General features: G+C 50.6%; 1 protein-coding gene across 14 annotated transcripts in view; it reads right to left on the bottom strand.

The window, feature by feature from the left end:
- The window catches only part of LDB1 (LIM domain binding 1), a 390,551-nt gene that overhangs the window by 14,028 nt on the left and 364,254 nt on the right, over positions 1-12,269 (bottom strand). For 11 of the 14 annotated variants that reach the window (XM_085606437.1, XM_085606423.1, XM_085606425.1 and 8 more), the window contains 2 exons: positions 2,601-2,724; positions 1,006-1,154 (listed from right to left, as the gene is read on the bottom strand). In XM_085606437.1, coding sequence (XP_085462563.1) covers positions 1,006-1,154; positions 2,601-2,724 — 273 coding nt within the window. The remainder of the gene's footprint in view (positions 1-1,005; positions 1,155-2,600; positions 2,725-12,269) is intronic. The other 3 variants (XM_085606422.1, XM_085606424.1, XM_085606434.1) reach the window with 1 other exon arrangement.

Raw genomic sequence — 12,269 nt, 5'->3', positions numbered from 1 at the left:
AACATTTTAACTCACATTCCCAAGTGTTTCAGGAGTTCCATGGATCAACGAACAATTCTAATTAGGGCTCTCAGTTTTATGGTGTTTACATTTTTGTCATTTATGTCTGTATTTATCCATATTTATTTTTTGCAAATCTTACCTGTATTTATCCATATTTATTTTAGGTTTTGTGAAAAAATGAAGCTAAAATGTGTATATTTCTGCATTTATTTAACCAGTTAATGTGCACTAGTGCCTGAAGGCCTGACCGGTTTTAATTATATCTACACACTCAGATGGTAAAATATGCACTTGTAAGGAAATATGTACATTTTAGTATCAATTTTGTGCAAATCTACTTCTGTTTAAGGCTTGTACTAAAATCCCTATATTTTTAGGGCTCGCGCCTGCGTTGCAGGGCGTAGCGCTGCTCGCGCAGCGAGAGCCCTTTTGTATGGGGTTTTGAAAGCTGACCACACGCTTGGTTTATTTCAGGAAAAATCAGGCAAGCATTACTTCACAGGACAAGGAGCAGACCAAACCGATGACGTGGGAAAAAAGAAATAAAATTCCAGCTACATTAAAAAAATATTAGAAGCTCTCTGTGTAAGCTGCAGGATGAGCTGGGCAGTGCAGAGAGAAGAGGGAGTAAAGCTCTGCCCGCCCCAGCCCAGCCTGCCAGCCAGATGCACCAGACAGAGTCCTCCCTAGTAAAACTATATGAGGACGCCACGCCTCACAGGTGTTTCGGTTTCATAGTACAGTGCACTGTGCGAGCTGCAGGCCTGCTTCACTTCTGTACTTTTCTTTGAGTAAAAACAGCGATTTTCAAAGGGAAGGCCCAGGCCCATGGTTATATGACCTCATCTGGTGACCCTACTCTGTGGCCTGCTTTCTGCCTGGATAAGAGACATGCAGTGCAAACCTGCGTATGCAGAGACCCTGCCTGCCTCGCACTATAAACTTGCATATGTCGGGACAACGAGGGGGGGGGTGTAGAAAGTATCAAACTTGGATGCTTACAGGTACCTGACTGGAGAGGGCAAAGGTACTGGCGGGGCTTTTCTTCTTGCTGTTGCTGTTGTTTGTGTTCCCCCCTCCAGAGCTCATGGTGCTGCCCCCGGACATCTTCCTTTTCCTGCGCTTGCTGGGCGCCTGTCGGGCCGGCTCCGCTGTGGAGAAGAGAGAAAGATTATGCTCTACGAGCTTAGCAAAATGGAGCCATTTTGGCTGTCTCAGCACAACAGCCAAGCACTGAATGGGACCCTGGCACACCCAAGCACCCTCTCACCCCCTAGAGGTGCCTCCAGAGCAGGCTTGAAGCTCCCTGGCAGCACAGTACTGGGGGGTTTACACTGCCGATCCCCATGTGGTGCTTGATCTGTGGATAAAAGCAGGACTTCAGTTTTCCAGGGGTGCCCACCTTACCGGGCGCCATCAGCAGCACCTAACATGCGCAAAAGCATCAACACAAACCTTTGAAACCAAGTCGCAGAATTTATTATATTGGTTGGTAAGACTGAAAGCCTGAAAATCTCGAACACTAGAAAAAACACCAAGCAACAGCCATGAAGCTGCCTACAAAAGAAGCCTACTCTCAAATGCCACACAGGACATGCAGGTCTCGATTTCTTAGTAAAGACGAGCAACAACTGCTGAAAACAAAGTGGTGATTAGATGTGAGGATAAAACATAAAAACAGGTAACGCAACTAAAAGTCAACATATTCATGAAAGGAAAGGAGAACACCCAGGTGCAACTCTAGAAAATAATGTCATGAAAATTGCAGTGAATGCCTCGAACCTAACCCCAGCCGAATTGGTGGAGACAATCCAAATTAACTAATTGAATTATAGTCGAGGCAGAATCAATGTGATATGCCTGCAAAGCATCTAATCCCGACATGCTTGCTACAATTTTCTGACCCTTTAACAGGAGATGCGCTGGGGCACATCGTAAAGTGAATATTTCAAGTAGTAACACTTTGGAAATTCATAGTTGAAAAAGATTACATTTTTATGCTATTGTTTCACAATTTCGTCCCTTGAGTAGGGGCAAAAACTGAATCTCACTAGCACTGTCTGCAAGCAGGGGATGGGGCACGGCAGCCATTTTGGAGTGGAGTATCCTACACCATCCATGAAATCGATGTTACAAATGGGAGGAGGGGCATAACCGCTTATTAAAAGGTGCAAAGTGTTCACCGAGGCTTTCCCACACATACTGTGTAGTGGGCTTGGATTGAGTAAAGAGAAGTTAAGAGATGCTGGACAGCGAACTGAAGGGAAGTACACTGGGGCTACTACGGGGCACTAGGTATGGAATTCGTACAGGTGACTAGACAGCTGAATGAAAGTGCAGAAGTCAGAGTAATTGGGGGTCTATAGGCATGACAATATGCAGAAGATCACTTCCTGTGCATCTTTTCCCCACCATAGAAAAAGAGGGATTAGAGAAGACCTTTTTATGAACAAATGCGAATATATATATTATGTTCCCGTTGCTCATCCCACCATAATGATGCACACATTCCTCACAACATCCTTACAGCCACTAACACAAAGATGTTAACTGGTAAAAAAAGAATATATGCTGCTATAAGTTGGACATGTTCCCACCTGGTGGTGCCACCATCCGCTGCCATTTCTGGAATAAGCATGTCTTCAGGCAGTCACGTGGGCTTAAACTGTATGTCTTATGCCGAGACATGAGCTCCTGCATGGGTTCTAGGATTACACAGAGCTAAAAAACAAACAAGAGAGAGTTGGGAAAAGTAGGAGTGTATAAAAGGATTGTCGGCCTATGTGTTGTACACTCAGTCCATTTACCTCCCCAGCACAACCATTCAAACAGAAGTGCTCACATCCATGTAGGCAACTGAAATGCAATGACCACTAAATGTCAATGATGCAACTAGAAAGGTTTCATTTATTTTGCATATATGCTTTAACATATACTTGCAGCCAATTAAAAATATATATATATATTTGCCATAAAATTTCAAAACAGTTAATGTGTTGACTAGAGAAACTATACCAGCAGTGCTTTAAATGGTCAGGTACTATCCGGTACCGACACTTGTTTATTTTGAGGGGACAGTGCCTGCACTTCTCAAGAAAAACATAATTGTTAGAAGGTGGTTCTGACTCAATGGGTCGCCCGGAATTTTCGCTTTTTGAGCACCTAATTGTTGAGCTTTTACTGTGGGGGAGCCTCATAAGTTGGGACTCACCCACAGTGAACTCAGGATGTAAGAGACAGCATGGGGATTTTACTGGTGTCCCCCTGGCTTGACCAGGCCACTGCACAGCAGCTGGAGTAAGGGATACCGGGCTGGTTACACGCAGACACATGTGTACCTGCTTGTGCACATGTGTAGGGGCTGCGCAGGGTACATTCCTAGCGTGCACAGCCAAGGAGCAGGTGCAGATAGACTAGTGTGGCAGGACTGATGCAGAATAGGGTGGTGACATGGAATAGGCTTTATACACTGGAAAGAAACATGCCAGGGAAAGTCAGTGTGTTTTACTGTGTTTTTCACTTCATTACCCCCTGGTCCCTACGTCCTCGACACCTTCATTGACAAGTGAGATGTACTATCTCACTGACAGAAAAAAAGAACGAAGGAATGCTGGACCTACCCTCCCACTGGGAGTACATAAGGCGTACAGGTCCCAGCAGTCCTCCTGTTCTTTTTTTCTGTCATGCTGACAGTGTGAGGACGTGGCGGGAGCAGGGGTGCTCCTGCCTTTTTGCTGGATTTCTACTTACGCGGAGGTCGCTGGTCGATCTTCGGTCGGCGGTCCTTCGTCGAAGGCCTCTCCCTCCCTGCTGGGCTTGGGGGGAGTGGCGCAGGCTTTTCCTGGTTTGTTCTGCCGCGCGGCGGTGGTGGTAATACCGCGTTGGCTTTCATCTGGCCCGATGGCCGCACCTCCTGGCCTGCCGGGCTTGCTAGGGGGCGTGGCCGGTGTGCTGCTCCTGGATTGGCTGCAGCTTCCTTCCCCTTCCGGTTTCGGCCTGCCTGACTTCCGGTTTGTGACGGCGGGACGGAAGTCAGGCGCCTTGATATTCCCGGCTGTGGGCTGCTCGTTAAAAACGGGCCGGTGGGGTGAGTACCGCATAGCGGTTTACTGCTGTGGCGATTTCTTGTTTTGGCTGTGTTTGTGGTGTTCTACTGCCATGGGGAAACGTTCGAAGAAGCGGCATCATCGTGAGAGGTGTTACTCTTCTTCTTCTTCTGATGCTTCCAGGTCTCCTTCCCCTGCCAGGTCTAGACGCTGTGAAGATGGTGGTGGCGATGCGCGTCTTCAGCGCTTGATCCGTGAGACTTTGTCCGAGATGGGTAATGTTGGGTCCCGTCGCAGGTGCCCTGCTCCGGTTTCTTCGGACTCTTCTGGCGATGAGTCTGCTTGGTTGGGGGACGGTGAATTGAAGGGCAAATATGTGGACAAGGACGCGTTGCCAACTATTCTGAAGCATGTTAAAGAGAACATGGGGTTCGTGGATGGTGACGCTCCGAGTACCTCTAGGGGGCCTTTGTTGCGTCAGTTTCAAAGTGCTGCCACAGTTGATGTTCCTGTCCATCCCTTCATTAAGGATGTTCTGAAGCGTGAGTGGGCTGATCCTGATCGCATTTTGATTCCGCGCTTCATGGCTCGCCTTTATTCCCTGCAAGATATGGCTTTGGCCCTTCCGGATTCTATCCCCATTGACTCCTTTGTGGCTAGTTTGGTGGATTGCACTTCCCTGGCTGAGGACGCTGTGCTGAAGGATCCTGTAGACAAGGCGGCGGATGTTGCGCTTCGGAAGGTTTATTCTGGTTCCCACCTGGCCTTGCGGGCTGGAATCTATGGCACTTATGTTTCGCAGTCTCTGCTGTCTGACCTGAAGTCGCTCTATCAATCTATGGACGATGCCACGGATTGTTCCGGGTTGCTTGAGCAGATCGAGCATCAGGTGGAGCTTCTTTCTGATGTCTCCTTTGACGTTGTGCGTGCTTCTGCACTGTCCGTGGGGCTTGTGTGGCGGCTCGTCGCTGTCTTGTCCTTAAGGACTGGAAGACTGAAGGCGTGCGCTTTGCGGTTGCCTTTCCAGAGTACTATGTTGTTTGGGGGGGGGAGTTGGAGGCCAAGTTGCATAAACTGTTTAAGGAAAAGAAACATTCTTCTTCGTTTAAGGTCTCCGCTTCTGCTCCTGTCCCTTCTAAGTCCAAGTCTTTCTTTCGTCCTGCCTCTCGTACACAGTTTGTGAGGGGCCAGGGAAGGTTTGCTTCTGGCCGGGGTCGGGATCGTAAGGCTAAGTCCCCTCCACCTGCCAAGCCGCGTTCGTGACTCTTTGGCGGTGGTTCCCGGGTTGTTGGTTGGAGGGCGGCTGCGCTTCTTCCTGGCTGCCTGGGTTCAGTCTTGTTCCGACGTCTGGGTGTTGGAGATCATTCGCCTCGGTTACACTCTGGAGTTTTCGGTTCCACCTCCCGATTCAGGGGTTCGGCCGACTCCCTGGCCTTCGGGCCGTTTGAAACGGGCTCATCTTTCTCAAGGGATTGTGGATCTTCTTCGAAAGGGTGCCATTCAGGAGGTTCCTCCTTTGGAGATAGGGGAGGGCTTTTATTCCCGGATCTTTCTGGTTCCCAAGAATACGGGGGGTTTCCGCTTGGTTTTAGACCTGAGGGTGATGAACAGGTGGGTGACCAAGGTCCCTTTTCGCATGGAGACTTTGCAAAGGGTGATGCCTTTGGTGCTTCCGGGTCACTTCATGTGTACCCTGGATCTTCAGGATGCATATTACCATGTTCCGATCCATCCGAGGTCCCGCAGGTTTCTGCGGTTTTGTGTACAGGGGCGTCATTATCAGTTCAGGGTGTTGCCCTTCGGTCTTGGATCGGCACCGAGAGCTCACGGCGGTTTCCCGGGCTGTGATGGGGTTTCGGGGTCTGTTGCTCGGTCGGAACGTGTTGGTTCGGTCCGACAATATGGTGACGGTGGCTTATCTCAATCATCAAGGGGGGATTCGTTCGGCCTCTTTGAATGCGGTGGTTGTCCCCCTGTTTTGTTGGGCGGAGGGCCATCTGCTGTCTCTGACAGTGGTTGATCTTCGGGAGGGGTGTACAATTGTGTGGCGGTTGTCCTGAGTCGCCGCTTTCCGGATTCTCTGGAGTTGTCTCTCACCCCGGTTGCGTTTCGGCTTGTGTGCGGGAGGTTTGGGCGTCCCTTTCTGGACCTCTTTGCCTCCCGGCACAATGCGTAGCTTCCTCGCTTCTGTTCCCGGTTTCTGCAAGACGGTTGCTGGGGGGTGGACGCTCTGTCGCTTCCTTGGCCGTCTCGGCTCCTCTATGCCTTTCCTCCTCTGGCTCTGATTCCCCGGTTCCTGGCCCGTCTGTGTCAGGAGGATTGGGAGGTGGTGGCGGTCCTGCCGTTTTGGCCTCGGAGGTCCTGGTTTCCGACGGTTCGTCTTTTGGCGGTGCGGGGTCCCTGGTTTCTTCCCCTGTCCCCTTCTCCTCTGCGGTCTTCCCCGTCCCGGTCTCTTCTCCGGTTGAGGTTGTCGGTGTGGAGGTTGAGAGGCAGGGTTGGCGGCGGCGTGGTTTCCCGGAACATTTAGCTGTGGCTCTTCAGCGTTCCCGGCGGCCTTCTACCCTCAAAGCTTATGATCGGCATTGCGGTAATTTTGGTCGTTGGGCCTCTCCCCATTGTTCTGCTCCTTGCAGGTGGTGCTTCAATTTTTGTGGGAGGGTTTCCAGAAGGGTTTGGCTGTGTCTACTCTGCGTGCCCAGCGGGCCGTGGTTCGGGCGTTTCGTTCGCCGTGGGGGAATATTTTGGATGTTGAGGACTTGGTCTCTCGTCTTCTCCGCAGTTTTACCATTTCTCGTCCTGTGCCTCGTCCTTCTTTTCCCCTATGGGATTTACCGTTGGTTCTTCGGGTCTTGATCAGTCCTCCTTTTGAGCCGTTGGATGAGGTGGATTTGAAGTTTCTTACTCTCAAGGTGGTTTTTCTGGTGGCTGTCACCTCTGCTCGTCGTCTTGGGGAGTTGGGGGCCTTGATGGCTCGTGCTCCTTTTCTGTCCTTCACGGAGGGTGGGGTGGTGCTGCGCCTTGATTCTTCTTTTGTGCCGAAGGTTTCTTCGCAGTTTCACCGGTGCAAGGAGTTGGTGTTGCCTGCCTTGGGCTCTGCTTTGGATTCTCCAGGTGGTCCCCGGTGGTCCTTGTTGGACGTGTTCCGGGCTTTGCGCATTTATCTTGATCGCACGGCGGTGTTTCGCAAGTCGGACTCCCTTTTTGTCTCCTTTGGGGCTGCTTCACTTGGGGGTAGGGCTTCTTCTGTGTCGATCGGACGTTGGCTGAAGCAAGTCATTTCCTTGGCCTACTCTCTGTCTGGGTCTCCTCCTCCTTTGGGGGTTCGGGGACGTTCTACGAGGGGGGTGGCTGCCTCTTGGGCGGAGGTTCGGGGTTTTCCTCTCTCTGAGATTTGTAGAGCTGCCACGTGAGCCTCTTCTAACACTTTCATCAGGCATTATCGGCTCCTCAATGTGTTGGGGGATGATGGGAGTTTTGCGTTGGGGGTGTTAAGCTCTGTTCGCTCCTGATGTTTTTTTCTTGTTTGTCTCCAATAAATCTCTGGGTTTGTTTTGCTATCCTGGCAGTTTGTTGTGTTTTCTGGTATGAATGCCGGTGTCTGCTTTGGTATTTCTCACTTGTCATTGAAGGTGTCGAGGACGTAGGGACCAGGGGGTAACGTCCTATTACTTACCGGTAATCTTCATTACTCTGGGTCCCGTAGTCATCGACACCTTCATGACTTCCCTCCCTTTCTGTCTGTCGGCCTTCATTGTGGCTTGGTATTTCAGGAGGACTGCTGGGACCTGTACGCCTTATGTACTCCCAGTGGGAGGGGGGAGGGTAGGTCCAGCATTCCTTCGTTCTTTTTTTCTGTCAGTGAGATAGTACATCTAACTTGTCATTGAAGGTGTCGAGGACTACGGGACCCAGAGTAATGAAGATTACCAGTAAGTAATAGGACACATGGGATGGTGGAACCCCTGGGCTAGGGTAACTTCCACAAGGCCTACAGATTCCAGACACGCACTAAAGTCCACTGTAGCTGATGTGAAAAGAAGTATTCTGCAGAGTCCAAAGTCATATTTGTACTGCTATTGGGTCATACAGAACTGTCATATTTCTCTGAGCCAGCCATGACCAGACCCAGGCTGAGGGCTGATCTTAGCTGGATGGATTGATTGATTACCTTTCTTCCACAAGCTACGGCCTCTTCTCCACGAAGAGAAGATGGGTGGGGCTACAGGCTCATCCATTAGCAGCAGTCACTGGGTGCCAGGCACCAGGCTACACCAAGGAGGGAAGGCAGTGAGGGGGGGGAAGGAGTTGGGTTTCAGAGGCCATGTGGCCAGATACACTGGACGACGCCATTTTGAACAAACCCAGAGGCTGGACAAGGAGGAGGGGGCAGGGAAGTGATGTGTCGCTGTTTGATAGGACCCACAGAGACTTCCTGCCAGCCCCCTACTCAACTTTTAAAAAGTGCTTGGACAGGAAGAGAAGCTCTCTATGGGGTGTGGTCTGCTGAGGCGGAAGGTGCGGCAACCTGGCAATGGGCAGTTGGAAGCAGGTACCCCCTGACTGCCCCCCAGGGCCCTAACAGCACCAGAAGAAGAGCCCACGACTGGTGTGCAGATGCAGGGGCCTCTGCGCAGGGAGAAGAGAGGCCCAGGAGGACAGCCGGGCGAAAGGCTGGTGCAGGGAGCCAGTCAAGACTGCTCCCTGCAGAATGCAGCCTCTTGGAGACCCGGAGGGAGAAGGAGAGTGCTCCCAGTGGCTGCGGGACGCCACCAGGAGCAAGAAAGAAGACGCGAAAATGGGGCTGATCGAACCCCCAGGGGCTGAGACATGGCCCCCGGAAGGTAGGCGACCTTTGGCCCCTAAGAAGACAGACAAAGTGCGTGGGGCTCCGCCGCCGGTCTCAGAGATGCCCCCGGGGTGGGCCAGGTCCCGGGGGCTGCACCCAAGGAGAAGGGAAGCGGGGGAGTGCCGTAGCACTCTCCGTGAAGGTGCCCTGCAAGGGGGGCCAGGAGCCCACACTGGCCCCCACTGAAGATGGGAGGCGGGGGAGCGCCGTTGCCCCCCCCCTGCGAAGATATAAGCCGGGTGCGCCGTCGCGCTCCCTGTGAAGGTGCCCCCGCGGGGTGCCAGGAGTCCACCCTGGTCCCCGCCGAAAAATTAAGACCGGGAGCGCCGTTGCGCTCCCCGGAAGGTTGGCATGGGGGTGCCAGGAGCCCACCCTGCCCCCCAGTGAGCAGCGAAGACTGAAGGCACAGGCGCGCTGCCCGTAAAGAGGACAACATAATACAAACAATGGTTCCATAGGGAAACAATTTCAATCAAAATGAATAAAAAACCACAGCATTTAAGCATCAATTGAATAATCAATATTAAACAAAGAATTACAATTTTAGATACAACAATTTATTCTTTACGTTTTCAGTTGAGTATCAACTCATTCACAGATAAACAAAATCCTATACAGAGAATGAAAAAATGACGAAAGGCTGTATACACAATATTTTTTGAAAAATGACGCAGTGACCAAGTGAATAAAGTGACTTAGTGCAATAAGTGAAAGTGTTGATATTTACAATATATGCACGTATCTCTTAATTGAAACCAAAAAATATATACAAAATTTCCTATTATAAAAAGTCCTCAGCTTCCTCGTGGGTATGCAATAAACCTTGTAAAGCACATGTCCTATCCTTTTGTTATAGACAAGGAAATCCAATCAAATAAGGGACTGTAGAACCGTCGACGTTTCGACCCTACATCAAACAATAATTGTAAATAGTCATATCGGGTCTTCTTCAGGACACAGGAGGTATATAACAGCCTAAGGTGTAGGTGATGGAACAGATGACCCCACAAGTATCACAGTTGCCACTTGATGTCAATCAAAGGGGGACGGGGTCGTAAAGGGTCTTTGCTGCATAAGGGTTCCTCTTAATCTAGCAGGTTAATTTCTTCTTTGCTCTCTCTGTCTTTATTCTTACCGCTGCACTTGGCGGGACTTTCTCTTGAATACTGGCTTCAAAGTTGAAACTTTACGTATACCACTTCAAAAAATAGATGCAGCCATCAGGACACGACTTCAACTGACGCTCGTCAAATATTTCTCACTCCACGGGGTCAACTCATTAGAAGCAGCCCAAAGAGGAGGCAGGGGCCCGGGACCCAATCTCCGGGCCCCGAAGCTGGAGAGAGGCAGGGGGAGTGTCGTCGCACTCCCCCCTGAAGACTCGCCGGTCCTGCGGCAGCCGCCGCGTCTGCCCGCCGGAGCGTGCAGACCCGAAGAGCAGCACTGGCTACTGCGGCCGCACACAAGAGTGCTGGCCAGGCTGGGAGCCAGCCGGAGCAGCCAGGGGTGGTCTCCCTGGGCTGTCCCCACCACCAGAAGTGCCAAGGTTGCAGAGGGCTCGGGTGGGACCAGGCCCCCGCGAAGAAGGAGGAGAAGCGGTGCCAAGGGCTCGGGTGGGACCTGGCCCCGAAAACTCTGCATAAGCGGCCAGGGGTGGGCTCCTCGAGCCATCTTACTCACCTGAGGGTCCGGGTGGGACCAAACCCTCCAACGGGCAGCCAAAGTGGCCGGAGGCACAGATCGCGGCTCTCCCCTTCGCAGCGGGAAAGCCGCTGCTATAATGTTCATCAGCAGGAGCCTGAAGCGCCCCATAATGCCTTGCAAGGCATGGGGAATCAATTGTTTTTGGCGTTTTGGTGGCCCCCAGAGGAGAGGGGTCACCCTCAATGGTGAAAAGGGGCTGGGGGGGAACTGCTGGAGAAGCGCAGTCTCCCCCCAGCACGAAGAGACGTCCCCACCTATGTCACATGGGGACTTAAAAAGAATAACTCCTCAAGGGCTCAGCCAGCCACTCCTCTTGGGATGGAACTTTCGTTCTACAGCTGGAGGAGGGTTGAGAAGTGCATAATGGAGTGAAGGGCTGAGTAGGGGATGTCTAGAGAAGGGCATCCCCTGGAGGTGAAGAGGTGTAATTGCACCAGAAATGCTTTTACTAATGTTATTTCTTTATGAGGGACTGAAGGTCACATGTATAATGTGAAGTACTGGTGTAAGGTGATGTCATAAGCAAAGTGGGATTATGTTGTCAGACATTCCTGCTAGGATGTCTAGTTGTATCTGCGTAATCCTTTGATTTCAGCTGTGATGCCTTTAGGGGCAGTAATTGCAATGCAATCATTTTAATGATACCCAAATGTTATGAGAACCATCATTCTAAAGTGGTGCTTAAACATGTATTCTTGCTGCTGCACTTAGGTGAAGACCCCAGACTGCTAGCCCTTAAGTTATCGAGGTGCATACTTTATGGTCAGTAGGAGATGCTCAGTCAGGGTTATGTGTCACCAAGGCAGGTGTATCCATCTTTAATGCTTGTTGAGGTAATGGGGTGAGTCGCTACTGGGATGGTGCCAGTGCGCAGGGCCCACGCCACAGGAGATGTTCAACTAATTGAATTGGGGGCAAGATGATGTGCATACAGGGGAGTGGTGGTACTAGACCCCACCCCCCACGGGAGGGGTGGAGATGTTATGCAATGTCACAAAGTAATTCCAACAGCTTATGTATATTTGTAAATTGGTGCATGGTTTTGAGTAGTGTGTGTGTGTGTGTGTTTAATAAATGTACTCTTACTTTTATAAAGCAAAGTACAGACTGGACAATCAATTATTGAGTGTTATTTTTGCGCACCTGCAAATGGCGATTACTAGCCCACACCACCTCCCTTGAGTAAGCCTCAGACTGCTCTGCAAAGCTACCCTCAGAAACAGGTGCTACAATTGGGTGTTTGGTTCCCAGTGAAGGACAAATGTAGTCATGTTATATGTGCAGGCCTCACAGATGCTGCCTCGTTTTCCAACAATAATACTTTTAATTGGAGAGTACCAGCACTTCTTAAAAAAACAAGCAGGTACTCTTAACACGAAACTGGTTTTCTACTGCCCAAGCTTTAAACTTTTGCTTTTCGCATCTTTTAGTTTTTCGTATTCAATAGCACTATTGTGTGCGTGAGGAGATCGAAGCCAAGCCGATCAATCCGCCTTTGCAGATCAAGTGATATGTATTTAACTGCGAACACATACATGTAGAAGTTGATGTTGTGTTCCCTGAAATTGAGCATGGGAAAACAAGTAGATATTGAACAAAAAAATTGATAAAGTGGTCCCTTAGGTTGTAAGAACAAAGATCTGATGATCACCGCTTGGCAGCAGTGCGCT

This window comes from Triturus cristatus, chromosome 1_2, assembly GCF_964204655.1.
Source record: "Triturus cristatus chromosome 1_2, aTriCri1.1, whole genome shotgun sequence".
In the NCBI taxonomy this organism is placed as follows: domain Eukaryota; kingdom Metazoa; phylum Chordata; class Amphibia; order Caudata; family Salamandridae; genus Triturus; species Triturus cristatus.
The sequence above is the reverse complement of the archived record's forward strand: the minus strand, read 5'-3'. Positions and strand labels throughout refer to the sequence as shown.